Consider the following 23,090-nt stretch of genomic DNA (forward strand, 5'->3'; position numbering starts at 1 on the left):
AAATTTATGTGTGTGTACATACCTTTTGGGCGATTCTCTTTTCAGTTAAATCTATGTATATTAAACATTAGACTTATACCTGTCTGTAGCAATTGCAAGGGAATGGGGAATATGATGCTTCCTAAAAGGTTTTTTTCCCCCTCTATAAGGGTTTTTCTCTTCATGGTGGTGTTGGGTTCAAAGGCTAAACTGATTCTTTTGGGGCTTTGAAAAGAGAACTCTTCTGTCGTCTTTCATTCTCCTGGAGTATCTTTTCCACTTAGAATGTATAATTTTACAGCAAGATCTATTACAAGGAGCTTTGAAAGTCTTATTCAAAGTAAGCTAATGAAAGAATGGATATATACAAGTTTGAGCATCATGGCATTTAGGATTTTTATGTCAGTTGTTTTGACTTCTATCGCAAGTGACTAAATTTTGTTCCTTTATGTCTGTGCTAGCTGTGTAACCACATGGTTTCTAGGCAGGAATGTTTTCTAGACTTGAAGATGTCAGAAATTAAGAAAGTTCTTTTCCTTTAACAGTTTTCCCCAGCTTGTGATTGACTTCACTGTAAAAAACAGGCATAATCAAATTTCTCTGGATTCTTTTTCAAATTTCAGCCCCCACTGCTAGACAAGAGAGCTCTTCCATATAAGATACTTCAATCTATTAGTTTTAAATCTGATAAATGAAGCAAATTGAATAAATCATTATAATGTGGTTTTCACCTGTCTCCACAGTCTCTTTTCTCTGTTTCTTCAACCTACTTCTAAAAGGCTGGAAACAAGGCTAGTCCATGTTATTCTTGTTTTATTTATCTATCAGTATTTGTTTTCCAGAAAAAGTGCATTGACTGTCATGCTTTATATATTCATACTATCTGTCAAATGAGGCTGTACCAGATTTTCTATTGCTTGATGATCTGCTACAGAGCCTGTAGATCCTAGGAGCACTCCATCTCCCTTGTCATGATAGTAGCACTCCAACAGTCTATCATTTCCAGAATTCAAATCAGCATTACTGGGCCACAGAGTTCTTCAGTCTGGTCCAAGTTAATTGCCCAATGTAGTACCAGACATCAACATCTCTAAGAGGCTGTGTGAAAATAAGCATGTTTTTTGTGTGTATGTATTCTGGAGCAAGTTGAGAAAAAACAGGTTTGAACACTGCTAAAAGCTTGATGGCACAGAACTTGCTGGCTTCTGCCAAGTGGGGCTTTTACACTGGTAGTAGATTATTTTCATTCCTAAAATGCAGCGATGTAGGGAAGAACACACTTTGTTGCTGTTTAACGCAAAGGTGTTCTCTTGAAGGTATTTAAAGCCTTCTAATTAGAAAGGTCACAAATATATCAAGAAGATTGGCACCTAGTTTAAATTATGAGACAAATGTAAGTAAACAGTATTTTTCTAATACCTTGTCAGGAGGAACACAGAAAAAAAGGAGGAAGTGCATGGAGCATTCCTTAGGGGACTGAAAAGAGCAGGTGGTTGCAGTGTGATTTCACCAGTGTTTCACCCTGGCTGTGCAGACAAGCCAGTGTTAGGTAAACTGGACCTGATGAAGCCATTATGTCTTGGAAAAGGGAGATGAAGCTGAGAGCTGTTGTAAGAAATAGCTAAGCCTGTCAGTGTTCGGGTAGGCAGCAGTGTCCTCCGTGCTCAGTTGTGGTCAGATGCTGGAAAAGCTCAAGTGAAAGTGCAAAGGACAAACTCTGTAGGAGAAGGTCTAAGGAAAAGGGCTTGTTGTCTTCCTGAGGAATGTCATTAGCTTCCCTGGGTACTCCTACTGGCACTTCAGGGAGCGGGGTAGAGGGTGAAATTTCCATGTAGAACTGCACATTTCTGAAAAATATGAACTACAGATTAACAACTCCTCAGGAGCACTTAAGAATGCAAAAAGGAAAAAGGGACACCTGCTGTTTGGACTGAAAAGATGAGGATTATGTAGCTACTGCCAAAACCCTTAAAGTTTGCATTCATTTCCTGGCATTATGACAGGCTGGAGTAATAGCATTTCAGCAGAGAAAAAGGTGACCACATTGCATAGTAGATTGATATGATCACAATGTTATTTGAAATAGCAAACAACATAGGAGGGCTATTAGGTCAGCTGCATACTCAGGGAAGCAATGTTTCTTGTAACAGGAAGACAAAAAATTTCATCAGAAGTTCATTTTAAGGAAACTCAGCTGGCAACCTATAAACTAGGAAAAATGGAGTCTGAAATACAACATTCCTAGACAAAATAAAACACACAGAAGGCCAAAATCATCCACTTTTCATAAAGTTTAAATAACTGTTCTTTAGCAGACATAGAATAAAGGAAGACAAAACAGTAGGTCTCTTATGAGAGTAGTGAAATGGATACTTTCCATGATACATATCTTGATTTTTCATGAATTTGTACAAAATATGGAGGAATGGACAGTAAATAGCACCCAACAACAAAAGATTTCTGTTTCCTTGGCATCAAAAAGTTATACAATTATCCACCTAGAACTGGAACCTGACAATGACCTAAGAAGTTCCTCTGGTAGGTTACTGAAGTCCGGCATTATTCAGGTAATATGCCCATGAATTTTTGTCCATGAGTTAGAATGTTCAGTGCAGCACAGGGACTAGAGACTAAATGCAGAGAGAGGCTTTGGGGTAGGGATAGGATGGCTGCCTCAGGTCCTTAGGAGAAGCTGCAGATAATCCTGTATGTGTGTATGGCTGTGCTCTGAGCAGCGATGCAGAGATCACCTCCCAGCCCCTACACAGTGGAGATTTTCAACCTGTGCTGAACTGAAAATATATTTGAAAGTTCCACTAAGCTATTACATGTGTGACTATCCATTTTGCTGAAAACTGAGAGAAGATTGAATCAGATCCTTAATTAACTAATATAAGAGGTCTTTGGAATTCTGATGTGATGTTTTAGGAGGAATTATATGATAAAATAACATGAGTAGCCATGCAGGTCAATCAACAGAGCAGATATTAGCCTCTCTTCTTAGCAAACTTTGGGTTTTGTTGCCATTTCATGGTAAAGAATAAGTCAAGAGAAAGCACATAAATGAATTTGAATTATGCCTTGCAAATACTAACAAAATAACCTGTCTGAAGCACTCGTAAGGCATTAGCAGCATATACTTTATTATGATTGGACTGTTCCCTGTGGCAATAACAACTTCAAGAAGAATTTCAGGAGTAGTTGCATTATCTATGGAGAAGCAATTTTTTACTTTCTGTGGAGGCAAGATAGTTTTATGAATAACTCTGAAGTTTACTCTGAAGGCCATTTCAGTCGTCCATAGATCGTACGATATTTTGTTACTTTCTTTCGTTTCAAATTCACAGCATAAGAAAGAAAAAGAATGACATAAATTGGATGTTAAAAGAGTTCTGAAGATAGACATCAGAAGAATTCAAGAGTAAGAAGAGAACTCAGCATTATTTGTTATTTTCCATCCTAAAGTAAAAAGAGAACAAAGCATCAAAAGCATCAGTAGTGATAGAGAGAGCTCAAAGCCAGGACTATATATCATAGCATATAAAACAAGTGAGTTGGCACCACAGAAGGTCTAAAGTCTTGGTCTGTGGTTTAAAGTCATTGATATTGCAGTCAGAAAGATCTTTCAGCTGCAAAAGTAAGATGAAGGGCTTTTGTTGCAATAGACATTTTAAGTTTTGCCTGTTAGTAACATTTTGGTGCTCACTAGGGTGAATAAGTGTTTGTGGTGCTGAGAGAATTCAAGTCCACTGATAGGATGTTATAGATCAGAATTTTTCACTTTTTGTAAGTACATCTGAAAATAATGGCTGTGAATATAGGCCAGCATCAGCTGCATGCGCTTTATCTTGTGTTTAAATTGATTGAATGCAGTCATATTCCATAAACTAAAGCATATTCCAGTCTAGTAACTTTAAATCATCATCCACCCTGTACTGGAATTTTAGTTGGTTTTAAAAAATATTGCAGAATTGCCTTAATTCAAAAATTTTGAAGTACAGTGATGCTGAACTTGAAAGTAAGTAAAGAAATATATTTCTTCACATTGTATTTGGGCAATGGTAATTATTTACAAGTGAAAGCAGAAAAGGATGTTTCAAATATCTATATAATGTTTGCAGTTATTTTAAATCCAAAGGGTAATAGAAAAAATTCTGAGGTCTTGCTTGGTAGTCAGAAAGATTTACTCCACTTGTAGAGAAGCAGCTTGTTGAGCATATTGTAGCCATATTATTTTTATCTGTGGCTGGACATACTGTAGCATTTCCTAGGATATCAAGTCTATTTGTCTGCCAGCACTGGAATTTTTTTTGGTGGCATATTTTTAGAGTGATTTATCCATAAAATATCACTGAATAAAGCAACAGCCACGGAGAAATTCTGCAGTGGTTGAAATGTGATTAGTTGCATGAGGCTTTCTTTTTTTATTCCTAAACTCCTAACTCTTCTTGGTCCTCTCTGCCTTTCTGGTATCTGTTTTCTCATTTCCCTATTATTTGTTCCTCCTGCGTCCATTTCACCTCATGTTGACCTTAAAGAAACTGTGTTTTAGCCTACAGGATTGCATTGTTCTGACAGTAGGAGTGCCACTATATGTTATAAACATTCTGGTTGCAGGCTACAGCCAAGGTGCACAACACAGGGAAGGCAATGTCATTCTGCAGCACAATAAACCTTTAGTTTTGTTTATTTCTTTATTTCCTAAGCCTCTTAGGAGTTCAAGGCCATAGCTCTTGACAGAAGATATGGTATAAGCTTCTCTTATATGTGTATGTGAGTGTATATATAGTTGTGTGTATATATATGTATATATATGTATAAACAGAGAGTTGTCTGTATGTACATAAATGTATTTATGCCTCAAGTTATAACAAGATTTTAATTTCAGTCTTGAGAGAGCCTTGGAGTTGTTTGGCTCTCACATATGGTGCTTATTATCCATCTATCATAGCTTTCTTTTGGCTATTGAGATGTACAAATTCACTGAAGTGGAGCAAAGCAGGCAAGAGGTGCAGCTTAGGAGGAGTCTGAGATGATCCAGGTGGTTTCTGGGGCATTTGGTGTCACTCTCCCTTATGAGCCATCCATGCACAAAGGATTGTTCATGTAAAATCATATGTGGTCTCCTTGCACATTGGTCATTACAAATGTTTAAGGTCTGCAGTTCCATTCAGCTCCAAGTGCTGCCCATTGTGGGTCACACTTGCTTTGGTCCTGATGGAAGTTGGGGGATTTTGGGGGTGGGTTGTATTTGCAGCCAGCAGGAGTGGTGTAGGAAGGATTACATTGCTTTGATGCTGAGAAGATACAGACCTTTTCTCTCCAGACTGATTTAAGGATCAAGTAAGGTGGTTGCTGTTAGTTGCTTTCAGTCATGTTTCCTTTGATTTTACTTTCCTTATATAACAGGGATTTGTCATACAGCAGTTGATTTTTATTAACGTGAAAAGGTGCCTTATGGAAAAACATACACCCAACAAGGAAAATATTTTAGTTTTCTTGCAGGAAGGCAGAGTCTCTAGATCCTGAAGTTCCTTGGAAAATGGGATTGCTAATTCTAAATGAGGTGGAATTAAATGGGAGGGCCATTGTCCTGCCATGTCATTTAAAATGATGCTATGTTTAGATTTTTGCTCACCTGTATGACTTTCACATAAAAAGAATACAAAAGATAAAGCAAAAGAGTAAATGATGCTGGAAGTATCATTAACTTTTCAGATGACCTTCTTTGGAAAATATAGTGTCTTTCAAAAAAATGTGCCATATGCACAGCTCAGCCGCAGATCTTCCAGCAGTCTGATACTGGCAAGGGAAGGCATCTGTAGCCCCCTGGGAAGTGGGCTGTGGGGATTTCCTTTTCTCCTTTTGTTGGTTTTTATTTCCATTTCCTTTTCCTCTCTTTTTTCAGTCATTTAACGCTGTTCTGCACAACAGAGGGGAGTATCTGGCCCCAAGTAAACACCCAATAAAATAAGTGGGGGAAATTCACAGCTCCCTTGGTGCTATTGCGTCTGTCTGTCTGGTTGTGAACTCAACAAGATAACCATGCATCAAATTACATTGTCCAGGCTATCTTCACAACCAGAAGTGCTTGAAACCTTATTTTAATAGAAGCTTAGATTCTGGAGAATACTATAAAATCTCTCCAAAGGCTCCAAATCAGCAATTCCATCTGTGTTTCTGCAAATGTAGAGGAACAATGTCCCAGCTGATTATGCAAACAGAATGAAAATAGTTATTTTAAAAGTGCATAAAATCGATACTTTGGGGAAAACAAGTCAGCTGTGTTTATACTCAGCATATAGCAGACATTTTGTTTCTTTGTCTGAAAAAATCATAGGAAAGCAAGGATTGCAAGTGAAATAAAAGAGCCGATCATGCAGTGCAACAGAGGGGACTAGAACATCAGATGTCTCAGCAAAGGCTTAGAGAATTTTAGGTTCCTTCTGAGAGAATATAAATTATATTGAGGTTGATATATTTGTATGTTGTTTGAAGTCAAAACCAAATATTCTTAACACGGTGGGAATAACTCCCTTCCCATTCCTGATCATGAAAAGTATGTAACTAAATCTATGTCTGTGGGGCTGAAAATTTCCTCCTAAATGCTGTCTCTTCTGGACTAATGGGATTTTTTGCGAGTATTGGTGTGAAGGGGTGTGCATATAAATATGTATAAACGTGCTTCTCATACAGTCAGGATACATTCCTTGTATACGTATTATTCTAAAAACAGGAAACAAAAGCATCTGAAAAACAGGACGGAAAGGGAACAATTTTTAGACCTATAAGTTAAATTGGATTAAACTTCATCTTTCAGCAAATGCCATGTTATTTATTCAGTGTTTCTCTGGGGGATTTCCCTACCCCCTACACTTTATAGTGAGTAGTGATGTTTCTTAATTAAAAAATCAAACAAACATGGAATTGAGGCTGCCCCACACAGACATTCTCCTGTGGGAATAGGAGGTGCACTGATTTTCTCACGGCCAGTTTCTGGGTCTGTTGGACACAAAGGAGGGGAAAATCTGTGTCTGGGGAAGTCAAATCCCATCATACATCTATGGCAGGACTATCCTCAGTGCTGAGGGCCATCTCCTCAGTATTGCCCTTTACAGGGGACAGCTGGTGGACATGGTGGGGAAGGTCACTGATAAACTCAACACAAGGCAGGTAGATTTCTGTTTATTAATTACCCCACAGTAGAGATTACTACCTTGGAGAAAGGAAATTCTTGTTTCCTCTTTTCTTTCATTCTTTCCACCGAGAGCTGGAATGTTTTGGAGGTTTTAGGGCTTTACAATCCCCACTCTGTAGCTGAAACAAACCTTTATCCTTTACCTTAGTTTCTGAGCTAAATAGTTTAGAAAGACTGATGTTCATTTTGATGGATTTTAATTAGTATTGTGGGGGAGAAAATATTTTTAATTTCTTTACAGTTAAGACAAAGCAAAATGTTGGGTTTTTTTATTATTTTGAGTTTCATATTTTTCTTCAAATGCATGAGAAGCACATTGGTGCACCACTTCAAAAGTCTTTTGGTTGGACTCCACCAGTGCTTTGGTTGCTGTTATTTCAACATGTGGAGGGTTTTTCTTGTATTTGCTTGGTTTACTATTTGAGTAATAATAGAAACTCTGACATTTTGAAGCTGATGCAACTGTTGTTTCACCCTGTTTAGTGTCAGGTTCATTGATCACTTCCCTGCCTTTCTGTGGAACAGCAAAATGCACTCTGCAGGCCAGTGTTAAAGATGGACTCTGCTATAGATTCACTTTGTCAAAGTGCACACAAGGCTGGCTGTTTTCAGGCTATCCTACTCTGTCACCAGTGATGCCTCAGGATATTGTAGCCAGCGTCTCATTTCCAGTGGAATGGTTTATTTCGAAGGCATAAAGCCTTCAAAAGTCAGTGACTGTAAATGTTGGTTCTGTGGTAAGGACCAAAAGCACCAGTGACATGAGCCATTATCAACTTTTGAAAGCAGCAGACAGAGATCATCTGATGTGCCAGCAAATGTATTTGTTCTTGTGTCTTTGTGCAGCTGATACTTTTTTTTATTCTTAGATAAATATTTAACTGATATTGCCTCTATCCCTTTCCTAAAACTGGCATTCTCTTTTCAAGTTTCTTATCTGGAAACAAACTCTTTTTGTCCCTTCTATGCAGTCCTGGTCTCAGCCATTATTTATGGCTGGGCACACTGTAGTTACAGCACATGAAAGAATATCAGCAGTGACTTATTGTAAATGGGACAGACTTCTTGGGAATGCACTGGGGATTAGATGTCCAAAAGAATGAAGCACTGCTCTCTTTCCATCTGGCCACTTCATTTCACTGCCTATTTGGGACCAGTACTTCTAAAACCTGGTTTGCAAAGTCAAATATTGGTTTAATTTGAGCTTTTTTTATTCTTAAAAGGTAAAGCAAACCTGGGAAGGTTTTACTTGTGCAGAGTCACAGGAGGGATGAGCAGAGAACAACTGAAAGAAATACTTTCTGTCAAAGTTGGCAATTTTCTGATTGGTTGATTTAAAAAAGACTAAGAAAATCTTTTGTCTAGATTGAACTCAGTAACTTTCAAAATATCAGTTTTGGCATGAAAAAATCAAATTTTGTTGGTAATATAGCCATACAAAAATAGTATTTCAGTATATTCATATTTTCTCCATCCCCTGATTTTTTCAGAAAATAGTCTTTAGGATGCAAACTAAAAAAGTTAATACCAAATAAAGGATTTTTAATTATTAGCATCCTTATGTTTTACAGAGTTTAAGCAAAGAGATTAGAAATTATTCCACCCTAACCCTGTGTCATGATTAGTCAACCCATTTTCCAAACACTTTTCAAAACACCTTTGGTGAAGTTCCAGCTGATATACTGATTCCATATATGCTATTTCTTCTAAAATAAGCTAAATCAGAAGTCTAGCTTTGAATATATTTTTACTATAAACAAGTTAAATTCCAACTCCTAGTGGAGATCGCATGTCCTGGATTAGTTCTCCAGAAAAAGCTCTGGGATAGCATAGGACTATTTTTCCTTGGATACAGGTGATCCAGGCTGGAGTACTGTCTGTCTTGTATATGCTCTGGCAACTAACCTTGAAATGACATGGGATTATCCCAACACTGAGATTAGAGTAACCACACGTAGTTTACATAATAATGTGAGGGATGAGTATGAAAAAATCCAAACCTAAAGCAAATCTCCATGTCCCAGGTACCTATCCTAGTAGGATTTGTGTTCCACAGCAGAGCTCTGTGTTATAACATTAATAGCCCATATTTGATCAGACCCATATGTGCAAAGTCATTGTGAGTTTTAAGAGTGGAAGATGGTGTCTAAAGAAGATGCTGCTGTTCCTCTTCCTCAGAACAGCACGCCCCCATGTTAGCAGAGCTGTGCCATTCAAAGTGATGTCAGTCTGGGTTTCAGGAATACATTTGTCTTAGTTAAGTGATCCAAATGCTTTTTTTGCCTGGGCCATTGTTTTAAAAGTTACCCTGAAGTTTTGAATAATAGTAACACCTTTTTTCCAGCATGAATGGAGGGAGAAAATAGCTCCCCACATAAAACATAAAATGTCAGAAGTGCTGGAGTAAGCGTATATGGGTGAGTGTGTGCTTTTGTACCTGCAGGGCAAATGTCCCATCCTCCACTCCTGACTGTGTCAGTGCATGGGGAAATCAGCCAGACCCATTTTCCTTGTCTTACCCTGTGAATTTCTAGGTCATCTCCATTGGTCTCTGAACTGCTGGGCATAGGTAACTACATTAGTACCATCTCAGAAACAGGGCTGTTCATCTCCTCTCCTCACTCTTAACATGCCTGTGCAGTCTGAGCCACAGATTGACCCCTATTGATCTGATTTGACTACGCTTCTCTGGAGTAGACAAACAGTGCAAGAGGATCCAGGGACTCTAATTCACAGTACCTTATTTAGGTTCCTAGGTAATAATTCTTATTTGCATTAATCACTTGCCTTAATCATGCAGAACCCGAGGCTGCCTCATGGCTTCAATTCATTCCTGCTCATGACAATACAACAAAATGGTACCTGCTCTGAAGAAAGCGTGTTTTAAGTATGTTGACACTTGATACTTAATAGTTGCAAAACTTAACTGTTAGAAAAAAGGCATTTTTTCAAATCAATGACTCACGCATTACTGTAAAAAATATTGATTAAAAACAAAGCATTATGTTAGTCATTTAGTCAGTAGAGTGATGCAATACTGAAATAAATTTATCCCTTGACTTTTGCATTAACCTTTTATTGACTGCTTGCATACTCATAATTAACACACACTTTAGCTAGCTTGGTTGATTTTAGCATTGTGATCAGTGTCCTCTAATGTAGATGACACCCTGATCATCAAAAATCAGTGCAGCCCAGGGAACCGTGACCAGGCAAGTGTCTGCTCAGTGGATGCACACCTGCCCATGGAGATACCAGCCACCTTCCAGGGACAGCATCATGTGCTGTTATGCAAATAGTCAAACATTCATACAAGTGTTTGCCATCACTTAGTTGAACATTGATAAATATTAATGAGCAAAGTCCATTTGTCAAAAACAGACAAAAAGGTTATGAAAAATCTGAAAACTTTAGAGGGTAGAGGTAGTGAGAACGCGCTCTTCAACAGTAACAGAAAATGGGTTTTTTTAATTGAAACTGTCACAAGTCTTGATTGTTTTAGTAAGAAAGTAGGGACCATGGAGTTTTGTGCATTCTATAAACAAACAATTCTTTCTATAATATGTTATTGAACACTTACTGTCAAGATGTTGCAGCTAAATTGCTCTGAAATATATCACGGCAGTTTTCCTCTTCTCCTGCTGCAGATAAAGTATTGAAGGAATCTATTCTGTATTTCAGAGTTTGTGTGATTTCACTCTTTACACAGTTTTTACATAGAATATACACAAGTTAGTTCTATTTTCCTTCAGAATTTTGACTTTAGTAACTCCAATAACAATTTTTAATTTATATGGAATATTTTAATTAACTTACAATATTGTAAATCTTCATACTTTCCCACTACCACCACAGCTCGATGTTTGCAGCCTTTTCTTGTTTCTTTTTATTTATCAGGAGCTAATGTTGCTAACTCATGTTAACTGTCAGATACAAAGAATTTTAAATAATTCCGTGCAATCATTTAGATGCCTTTGATTGTTCTGCTTCAGTTTAAAATGTTGCTATGCTTTTGGCAAGATCTTCAGTGGCTCTGTTCCACTGCTACCGATTGAAGACCATTGTAGGAACAATTTCTCCTGTAGAATTTTTTTTTTTAAATCAGAAATATACTCATCTAGAAAGATCTGGGCTTTGCACCCTAATTCTGAGTAAGAAAGCACATTTTTGACCATGTTCCAGATTGTGGGAGTTATTCAGGTGAATTGCTTATTGAACTGCCAGGTGCAGCAGTGACTGCCTAGAACCAGCCCCATAGCTTTGAATATGAAAAATTTAGGCTGTCTTTGATGTCAACACAGGGGTTGTAATTTTGGTCAAAATAGATGATTGACAAATTATAAAAATGTATATTTCCTTGCTGTGTTTGCTAGTATGGAACAAAGCTGTAGAAACCAACAGAAGGATGAAAGTACCATGGCATTGCTAAACTTGGAGTGCTATGGCACTGCTTTCCCTTTTTTGTATTTTTACAGCACATTGATGCATTTCTGTCATCACACTGGCACAGCCAGTCTGGCACACTTCTTTTCCTTTAATCCCTCACATGGAATATGCTATGGCTAAAACTTCCCCAATTGCATGATTTCCTGGAAGTTCAGGCATGTGCTTGGTTGTGGGGAGACCCCTCATCAATGGCTCTGCTGGTAACAAATACAGAAAAGGGAAAGTAGCAAGTGGTGGCTCTTGGGCTGTCCAGGCACAGCATCACCATGGCTGCCACCACATTTACAGCAACACAAACACCAACATGTGAGGGAAAAGCTGGTCAATCTGACTGTGTGAGAGAACAAGGAAAAAAAAAGACATGAAAGGTAAAAAGAGGGCTCTGAAATGCTGAGGAACCTAAAGGTTGATATATCTTTTCTCTCAGTGAAAACTGTTAATAGATGTGGGAGAGAGAAAATGTTTTTTATGATTATTATTATTAGCTGAGTTTTGCAGATCACATAACAGGCCTGCAGTATTTACTGGCTGAGCTTTTTGATTTTTCATCTGCAATAATAACTACGTGGTTAATTTATCCATTTTTAGATGGAAATGCTTAAACTGGAATGTCTTATACTACCCACCAAACTGAGTGTATTATTTTGTGCCAAGACAGAAAATAAAGAAAGCTTTTAAAAACCTTACAGAGTTATGCTGTAATTAGTTTCAGCTTCCCCTGCATATTAATTTTCTCCTGTTCCTTTATATAATTTGGAAAATGTCTTCAGAACATGATGGCACAATCAGTTAAGTACCTCACAGAACTCACACACTAAACTGCATTTGCTATAACAACTATTATAAAGCAGCCAGCAAAACAAATCCTCTGTTATTCTGTACAGTGCAGCTTATCAATGCAAACAGTTTAATATTTATGCTAAGAGGATTGTCACAAGTAGCTTCTGTTCCTTTAATTCTTGTTTTAAATAAATAATGAGAACATTTAAACACATTACTCTTCCCAGGGCCCTGAGGTCGGCTAATCTTATTATTTATGAAGTGATGTGCTACATAATAGTACTTAGTGCATGTTAACAGATGCTATTATCAGGGGCTGATGTGGAGAGCTGAAGATATATTGGAATGCTATGTGTTAATACTGTCCTTGTAGTATAATGTACGATGGATTGAGTGCCCAGGATGCTGGTGCAGCAATTAACCACCCACCAACATGGGTGTAAAGCTGAAGTATGTTTTCTCATGGGGATTACACTGCTATTAATAATTCCCAGGAGAAGAAGACATCGTTCATTTGGCAACAGTCTCTTCCAGAAGGTCAGTGGTGTGGACAAGGGAGTTGAGTGTGTCAGTATTCTTAGAGTTCATTCTAGTGAGGTGAAAGATGCATATATGTTTAAAATAACTTTAAAGTTCTTACAAAAATTACGTGCTTTATAGAACACAGATTTTTAAAAATGTCATACAAGACATAGAATTGCATTTCTGCAATTTGGTTGTTAATTCTTTAAAGAGCTATATAGACCTGCAGTATGGACCAAAATTAAGGGAATTCTCAGCATTTTCTTTTTTTGCTCCATTGTAAATATTAACTAATTAATCAGCAATGTGAAAATTGTTTGAGGGGAAAGGAAACAAGAAGGGGAGAAATCCTCCTTAACTGTGACAATGTTTTTGATGTGGCATGTATTAGTCTAATCTTTAGAAATGTGATGGTTGCCACTTATAAAAACTTTCCTCTGCAGGCTGCAGTTCAGTTGAATATTATAATTAGACTTCACTAGTATTGATGAATAATCCATTTAATAAAAAACATTGTAATTTAAACATTTTCTCTGGGGACTTACATACACTAGCTTCTTAATTTAATTTTATTGAAGTTTTGCCCACCCATTCATCATTGAAAGTTGTTATTAACCTCCATTTCCATTTTTCTTTATAGAATTTGCTCTTTTTATATTGCCTTTTTCAGTGCTAAGCAGGTTGATACACTTGTAAATCTCCAGAATCTACAAAGCTAGTCTGGCTTCTTTAATGTTGTTTAATCTATCCCCCCTGACCTTAATGCAGTAAATTCAGTTTAATCTTTCTCAATAATCTAGTAATACATTGGAAACCAGCAAACATTTAAATCTGATAATGATTTAATCACATACTTTAAATAACAGCTGAGATAATGAAAAAATAATTCACCATATAAAGGAACACTAACTGAGTTTTCTCTGTGATTGGCTTTTTGAGAAATCCCTATAGAAAATACAAAGCCTACAACAGAAATCAACTTCAATGGAAATGTGCAATCCATTTGGTGTCAGAAGATGTTGTATTTCTTTTTTTATAATCTTTCTCTTTAAATTAATGCTCAAATGTATCCTTGCTGAGTATTCAGTTTCTTGATACAGTTTTACTTAAGTGGTTTGTCTGCTTACCTTTCTTTTCAGATGCCAGTCAGACGCAGCAGAGAGCTTGCCAGAAGACCAGAAACCAGAATGCCATCCCTTCTGGACAGATGATGATGAATGTAATATGCCTCTGCCATATGATCTAGAAGAAGTAATTGCTTATCTACAAAATCTTGTTCAATGGATAGAATAACAAGTGACCTTCCAGCCTAGAATTATTGATGCTGGTCATCTGGGGAGAAGCTTTGTCGTTACCATAAATCTTTTCAGCTTTATGATTTCTTGATTGTATGTTATTTTGTGTGTCAATGCAGATGTTACCAGTCTTTACACAGTAGCTTAGTTGCTGTCTCATAATAAAAAAGACCAGCCCCCAAATTTACAGAAGCATGAGTTTTTTAAGACCTGAAGTCCAGAACACCAGCCTTAGTTCCCTCCTCCTGCACTCTAATTCCCATTGACCCTGCAGCCCAGGGATATCTGTGTTTCACAGGATCACACGATGGGTCAAGTTTGAAGGGACCACAGTGGGGTCACCGGGTCCAACCTCCCTGCTCAAGCAGAATTACCCAGAGCACAGGGCACAGGGTTGTGTCCAGACAGTTCTGGAATGTCCCCAGTGAGGGACACTCCACAGCTCTGGCCAAGCTGTTCAGGGCTCCTTGCTCATGTCCAGGGGCAACTTCCTGGGCATCATTCCTGCCCCTTCCTCTTGTCCCATTGCTGGCACCAGGAGCAGAGGGTCCATCCTCTGACAACTCCTGCAGATACTGACAGAGATCAGCAGTGTCCCCTCTCAGCCATCTCTTCTTGAGGCTGAGCAGGCCCAACTCTGCCAGTTGTTTTGACACATTCCCTTGGTATCTAAATTTCAGCTTCCACAAGTGCCTAGAACTGGCCTGGCAGGTGTGAGCAACCCAAGGTGAAGCTCACAGGTGTGGCAAAGCAGACTGCATGATCTGGGCATCCTAATGAAAGCCCAGCTTGGGGTGAGTCTGCTGGAGATCTTCAAAACAGAGCTGTGAATTCTCAATCCAGTAACTCAAAGGGGCAGGAGATACTGGAGATATTCCTTTGTGCAGTGACTCCTTCTCAGACCATTTTTTCAGATGAGGAATTCTGTGGGAGTATTCTAACATAGATCTCAAGACTTTCGTACTGTTTTGCCTCATGGCAACAGAGTACTACTAAGAGAGATTTCTAATGTGAATCTGTACCTCCTGGGCTCCCTGGGATTCAGAATTCAGTTCCTAATCATTGCTTTGTTTCTGCATGTTGTGAATCCTATTCTGAGGTCAAGTTTCCCAGAGCATTGCCTAAAGAGGTGATGGAGCTAAGTAAGACCTTCCATTAGGGTTGTTTGGTCCCCTGAGAAACTAGATTTAGATTGTGTGATATTGGGTATCAATATCACAGCATCAAGTGAGCTCTATGAGCACAAACCCAAAAACTATGAAAAACAGAACTGTTTGTAATGTTTTGTAGTAACGTGCTATAAAAAGAACAATTCTGTGTGGAATGATACAGGGTGCTCCTGAATGAGATATAGAATTTTGTTTTGGTAAATTGCTATTTTATCTGAGCTGGTTGTGCTGGTGTCTGACTTTGCCACAAAAAGCAGAAAATCATTACAGTGAAAAAACACTCAGGCTGTATTACCAAAGAAGCCAGTAAGGTTCAGAGTTTGATGTTGCCACCAAGAAATGAATATGCCTCTTGTGTTAATGTGGTGTTTAAAGTCTGGGGCTTTAAACTGAGGCTGGACTCACCCAGAACACATCAACTTCTGTACTGGCAAAGTGCTGTGTGTGTGGATGAGGCTTGTACTCCCGAAAATTGTGCTTTTGACAGTATAACATATGCCAGACCTCCCTGGAGCTAAGGAAGCTGTGCCAGTAAAAAATTCAGTTTTAGTGGTATAAAACTGTGTCCACACCTACCAGCTTTTGCCAGGACAATTATATCAAGTAGAGGTTGTACCTCATAAGACTTTAGGTAAAGCTGTGCCAGCAAAAGTATAAAAATACCTGAATCAAGTGTTTCCATTGTAGTACTGGGCTTCTGCTAAAACTTCTAGTTATCCTGTGGAATGTAAAGACTCTCTGAAGAATAAGTTATTACTTAAACTAGGTTTGATAAGATTACCATGATCCACACATTTATCTGTTGTCTCTTGTGCCATAGAATTCATAACATTTGGAAATACAGCTCTGAGCATAGCTTTCTCTTCTCTGCACTAGTTAAAGCTGGCTTTACCAGTGGCATATTTGGATTAGTGCCACACTAAACACTGTTTACTTTGGAGATCGCTTAGAGAAAAGCTACTGAAGATGTGGGAATTCTGCTTTTGAAAAGGCACTTCTCAGAAACAGATCTTGCTTTGGAAATGAGCAATATGAATTCAGACAAGTTAATGATGTAACAGTGTTAACACAGTGTTTAGGGGAACTGTTTATTTATGCTGTTATGTTATGATCACTTTGTGTTTAATTAAGCATTGCTAAAATCCATAGGGATCATGGTATTGAAAGGAATCTGACCTTCAGAAAGGGTGGAGAAGGCACATCAATGATATAGTTTGTAGCTGAAGTGGAGGCAAAGCTATTAAAAAATGATTGGCAAATAATGATTTCCAGCAGCAGTAAAAATAAAACCGAACTAAAACAATCCCAAACCTATTAGGAGACTGCTGGCAGTAATAACAGAATTTTTAGAATACACGTTCCCAGGTCTTGCCTATGCTTGAAGATTTAAGGCAGTGAATTAGTCGAACTAGTACTAATCTCAGTGCAGTCAGATGCCACTTATCTAAGCCATGGATATCAATGATATGGACAAATGAACACCTTTAGACTAAGACTGCCAAAATACCAATAATCAACTGGTTTAGGGCTCTGTGTTGCATTCCAGTCTTGCATCATCTCAGTCAGTATAACCTGATTGAGTTCAGTTGAAATGCAGAAGTATGAGAAGATTTCATATCTCCAAAGCCCACAGGAGTTGATAGCAATAACATGAGTAAGATGGTGAAACTATTAGAAGCACATAGTAATGCCAAAGGGTACCCCAAAAGGAGAACAGGGTTAAAGGTAAATATGTATTAAAAAACCTGAGAGATCAAGTATAAATTATTGCTATGTTTAGGTTATGTGTTAGAAGCTGACAAATACTTTGAAGATTTCTTTATTTTATTCAAGTAGTTATAATTTAGCTTGTTTCAATGATTCTTTAGCAATCCATTTATATTCCAGCATTAGATAACCCATCTCCTTTTCGAAAGAGCTGGAAGACACGGCCTCTAATTAATGTTCTGTGTGTAGCAATTGTTTGCCAAGCCTGGATGCTTTAGAAGCATGAGGACCAAGATCAAGTTTTTTCAAGGAAGAGGTGAGAGCATAAATTAACTTCTGACATTAAATTCAGTGGTTCTTTTAAAATGGTGAAGTTCACGATTTTGCTTGCATTTACTTTTCATCAGCCAGGCCTGAATTGAGGTAAAATAGTTCACTTGCACGTGTGCATCAGGCTAAATGGATTGCAGAAGATACAGATCTGTTTGCCTGTCTGCACTTGCCTTTAGACAATATTCATCAATTTTACAAAAGCTACTGACTAAACATGGAACCAGTACAAATGAAATGCTTAAGGCAAGGGCTTTCTTTTATAAATCTGATACAGAGTTGGTTTTGCACTGATAGAAAGAAAATGTTGGCAGAAAATTAAAAACTTCTATTGTTTCTTAATTTGGGGGATGAAAGATACAGACTATTTTTAAGTATTTGATAGAAAACTGCTGTGTTATGCCATGTAATTAGAAATGTTTTTATAATGCTTTGTTCATATCTGTGTATATGAAAATGTTTTATGCCATAGGTCTTTTCTTCTGTTGAAAAGGTTATGTAAATAAATAAAATAATCTCAATAGATTTTAAAGGCATAATACTTATGTTCTAAGTTTTACAGCAGGTTCTGATTATTTAAAGGGTAAATAAGAATGCCGTGGGTAATCACTGACTGAAAACTGTGCAGGATGGGTAACATGCACCATAATAAATATCCAAATCAGTCGTCATATTATCATCTGAATATGGTTTTAGTTTCATTGGTAGTGGTGCAAGATGCACTATAAAATCATGCTGGACTACTTAATACAGTAGGGCAGATTCAAGGATTCTATTCATATAACAGCACAGAAATCAAAATATTAATAAAATCCATCAGGAAATGTGACTAAAATATTACAGTGTTTTAAGAGTTGGCATTGCTCCTTTCTCAGTTATAGTAGTGCTGTTCCATTAGTCCTGTGCCATGCAGTGGAGTTTGGGCTGTTGGATATTAAACCAAGGCAGGCTTAGGCTTAGCCTTAGTCTAAACTGGGCTGAGAGCAGAGCAAGACGAGTTGGGATGTACAGGAGGCTCAAGGGATGTGATTTTTCAAGGCCACAACTTCATTAACTGAACTCATATGGGAGTCATTGAGCTCAAACTTGTACAGTGCAGGTCAGGCTCCCTCTCTTAATTGTTACCACCTGGTGCAAAGTTAATATTGGCTCCTAAACCCCTTCCTGTCCTGACAGCCAGTCCTCAGCTTTCTGCTGGGATCTGACCGCTCTCAGCTTGCACCAAGACTGCAGAGTTGAGAAGAATGGTTGTTCCACTGTAGCAACAGGGTTGAGAAACTTTCATTCCCAGTTTCAGCCTCAGCCTCCATCCTGCTACAGCTCCATGGACTGAGTACCTTCAAAGATTCTCTCATTTGAGATTCAAGTTACTGCACTCATCTTCTGTTGTGTCCTACCAGGACAGTGGTCTGACACAGAGCAGGGTCAGACAAGAAGAATTCTTGTTTGCATGAGGTTCCTCATCAAAAACAGACACCCACTGCACTCCCCATAAGAGTGAAAAGTTCAGGACTACAATAATCTGCCTTTAGAGGGTGGGAGCTGCTAGGGAGTGATGAAAGACTCTGCCTAAACCACCAGCATTCGTTGTTCTGTATGACTCCCATCCTGCCCTGCTCTGGCTCTGTACAGGCAGAGGCAGTCCTGAATAGAGCCATGCTCTCTTTCAGGCAGTCCTGAATAGAGCCATGCTCTCTTTCCTGTCCAAACTGACTCTTCACCTTCAGTGTGACTGGGCTTGCACCTTCATTTACATTCATCTGTCCTCTTCATCTTAGCCTGAGGGCATTCACTGAACAAGAGAAGACAATTTATACCATTACAAAAAGACTGTGCATAGAAAGGCTACAGAACTGGCTGAATAACATGTAAAATAAAAGCCAAGAAATAACTGACAAAATTAGCACATTAAAATGCTGATATTTAGGCATGAGAACTTCACGTATCACGGGAACTCTTGTTTCGCTTCTTGCTGCTTAGGAGATAACATTCATAATCCAAAAGAATGTATTTCCTATGGTTTACATGTTCTAAATCTCCACTGGTTTTACAGGGCTTGTCCATGATGATCAAGAATTTGGTCACAAAAGTTGTTCTCCTCCCCCTCCCTATCGTCAAATACTTGCTTTCATGCCAACACATCTTGGTCTGATTAGTCCCCTTGATTACAGGCTAAAGTAAAAAGTCAGGTGTATAAGATTCCCATTATCCTTTATTCCACTGCTTCTAAGAACAGGTCAGATAGAGTTATTTCAGTGAAAATGTGAACAATCAACTTCTGTTTACCATTAACCTTCAGTTTTCTTTTCTTAAAATCAAATCAGGGCTTGGTAGGCAGTTATTTTCATACATGTCCCTTGATCAGTGGAACAATCTGTCAAAAGCCATTAAAGCCTCTATTAGGTTGAATTGCATTCAAAGTTAAGCTCTCCAATCATTCGAAGGACTGTGATGATTGCTTTTAATATAGTATACATTGATTTCTCTCTTGGAGTAGCAACATAACTTTGAAACTAAGCATGTATGACTTGAGCATTTTGCTCTCCAGTATGTCTTGAGAAGCTTTGTTCCTTGTGGAAGATGAATGTCTACATTAAAAAAAGAAGAAAACAAATGCAGTGAAATCACCTCTTTATTGTCACAAGTTTTTAACTTTTCCTGGTTCATTGTAACCCTCAAGGTGTAACATATGAAATACGAAGAACTTTTCCAGGGTCCCTTTCCTCAACAGCTTCACTGATTTATCTAATTGTATTGATATAGTAAAAGTGACTCTTTATCTTAAAATATCAGGATGCTTTACACAGAGAAACTGAGGCAGAGGTCAAAAGTGCAGCTGGGATCTGAGTGCCAGCACTGGAATGAGCATTATGTAACCCTCTGTTGCTGGCATATCTCTATCCCTTCCAGAAATCAGCTCAGTTTACAGAGTAAAGATGCTCTCACAGAACTTGTTGTCCTCCAAAATTTTATCTGAAAGCTAAGCTGGAATCTGTCCTACTCATGTCATATATAGCACAATATTTAATTGCATAACATACAATAATATATCTCATATAATAGACAACTTTCAGACCTCCTAAGGTTTGATTACAACTTTTCAGTGAATCTTTTAGTTACATTCCAAGTCCCTGAGCTCTCCATGGGAAATACAGATTTTATTGGAATTAAATGATTCCATGGAGAATATGCAGTGTATAATATGATACAATAGAATTCTATCCCTGTTCTTCTAGACCTATTTTAAGTATTTCCACTGCATGCCCCACAAGGTGGTACAGCTGCTGTATTAGGAAACTCTTAAGAAAAGTACCCTGTTGGTATTTGTGCTGTTTTTCCCAAGGTGAAGGTGAGTTGCTGAAGTGAACTGGAATGCTGGTTATGCACCTGTTAGCACTTTGGTCTGGTACTTATTTGGTAGTCTGGTAGTACTTTACTGAGAGCACTGTGTTACTAGCTCTTTTGATAAACATCCTAATAAATTATTATCCAACATCAAAGAATTCCACAATTCTTTTATTGCTATTCTTTCTCTTCTATTGACTGATGCCCCTTCTTTCCCTTTTGTCTCAGTATTAACAGTAATGTTAATAACAAGTTTTGTTCTTTGTTAGGCTGATGTGACCTTCAAGTGAGAAAACTTTAGAATTATGTATCAGATATTTCCTGAAGTACCATTTCTTTTCAAACCAGTTCATTAGATTATTTTGACTACTTTTTCATTTGGTACTGCTGCTTTTTATTAAGACCTATTTATAGAACTCTGCCAGATATACATTGATATATAAGTTTATGTATTTACTAATTTACTGACATTTGTCAAGTAAACTGCTTAAAGAATCTGTTTGTCCTACATTTGCCTTTCAGAAGGTGTCGTTTCTTGTTTTTGATACCTCATAGTTGCAGTGCATGGAATTTCAGGTGCATAGGTGACAAAATTGGTTTTTGTAAGCTTTCCATATGCCAAATAGTGAGAGATAAACTTCATCAAAGCAGCACACTCAAAGGGCTGAGTCTGTTCTTCAGTGGCACATTGCTCACAACCTGAACAGTGTCTCAAGTCCAAGTGCATAGTTATCCTCATCTGCCTATGCTGGCAAGTTAATAATGGTAGATAGATAAATAGATGGTGGAGGGCTTGTTTTTATTCTTGAATTGATAGAATTAAATACTGGTTATATTGCAAATCTTCTAGTAAGGAAGGCAGAATTTCTGTGCCTTTGGTAAAACTCATATCATAAATGAGTCTGACTGACTCTGCTCTCTGTAATAGTGTTTCCTTCAGCAAAAAAAAAAAAAAAAATGTCTCTGCTAGGTTTAGAACACATTCTTCTGGCAGTGCAGCCTTATGGTTCCCATGTCTGACACAAACTTACGTTATGTGAGTGGCAGGAACTCAGTGCCCGCCACCACTGCCTGTCTGTGTATAAACTGTTCCATGTTTGTTGCAGTAAAGCTTGCAATTTAAAACATGTGTAGTCATTATAAGAAGGCAATGTCAAAGAAATGTGTCTTGTACATGGCCTGAGAGGTAGTGAGGTTTGGGATGCCCAGTGTTTTTAAAGAATTTCTTTTCACAGGTTTATATACACCCATGTCAGATTTTGTGTAGGGTTCTACCATGTCAGAGGAATAGTCATTAGCTGCCCTATTCCCAGTGGAAAGCTGTATCCATGCTATCCCAGATTCGAGGGGGAGAGCAAAGCAAGGACTGATACTGCAGGTTTCCTGTGATGCTCTGGCAGGAGCCATTGTAGAGATCAGCAGAGTGGTTTGATGTGCCCATGGCCTCGTGGCTGAGGTGCATTGCAGTGTTCTGTAATTCCTGGAGTTCCCTTAAGGCCAAAGGCTGTGTGTGCAAATTGTTCTGCATTAATAGATTCCAGCCAAGAGGTGATGGAAATGTGAATTATATTGGCCGGGATGGAATGGAGTCTCCAAGTAAAAAAGTTGACAGAGAGCATTATTAACACACACTCCAGCTCAGAGTCAGTAAGGCATCCAAGAGGTGACAAATTTGATTTCTTAGCCTAGAACATTCTTTCCTTGGCTTTAGAAAAGGTTTAATTGATTTAAGTAAAAGCCAGGCAACTGTATGGAGACCCATTTGCAAAGCCACTGTTAGTCTGAAACATTTCTTAAAATCCATTGTGATATATCCTATATGTGTCTAGAAAGACCAAGATGAGTGTCCCTGGGATCTAGAGTGCCTCTAGCTGGTCCTTTTTTTTTCCTTTTTTATACTCTCAGAGAATACTTTTCCTTAACTTTTCCTAAAAATGGGTAAAACACATGGCAGTAGTGATCTTTGAAAAAAAAAAAAAAGACGTAATAATCAGGGCCTTTGCTGGAGGAACACAAGCACAAGGAAACTCAAGAACATCTTCTGTGGGGGTTAAGGTGCATCTCCATTCAAGAGCAGCTGCTCTTAATTGAGGCAGAGACTAATCAGGATTCAGTGACTGTTGAATTTTGAATTTTACCTTAATTCAATTTTTTCTATAGGAAATCTCTCATGAGAATTTAAATATTTAAATTCTCCTTGAGGTTACAGACTTGTACTTATCTTTCCACCATAAAGGCTCTTGCACCCTGTTGCCTACAGTCATCACCCTGCAAATGAGAGTATATAAGGTTATACACCCTGCTATAGCTAAAAAATAT

At 38.1% G+C, this 23,090-nt stretch overlaps 1 protein-coding gene across 2 annotated transcripts in view; it reads left to right on the forward strand.

Annotated features, from left to right (window-relative positions):
• FTO (FTO alpha-ketoglutarate dependent dioxygenase) overlaps positions 1–17,965 on the forward strand; it is a 224,967-nt gene extending 207,002 nt beyond the window's left edge. For both annotated transcript variants that reach the window (XM_030282500.4, XM_032750511.3), the window contains one exon: positions 14,065–17,965. In XM_030282500.4, coding sequence (XP_030138360.4) covers positions 14,065–14,218 — 154 coding nt within the window. In that variant the 3' untranslated portion in view covers positions 14,219–17,965. The remainder of the gene's footprint in view (positions 1–14,064) is intronic.
• Positions 17,966–23,090: the final 5,125 nt, after the last annotated feature.

This window comes from Taeniopygia guttata, chromosome 11, assembly GCF_048771995.1.
Source record: "Taeniopygia guttata chromosome 11, bTaeGut7.mat, whole genome shotgun sequence".
Lineage (NCBI taxonomy): Eukaryota > Metazoa > Chordata > Aves > Passeriformes > Estrildidae > Taeniopygia > Taeniopygia guttata.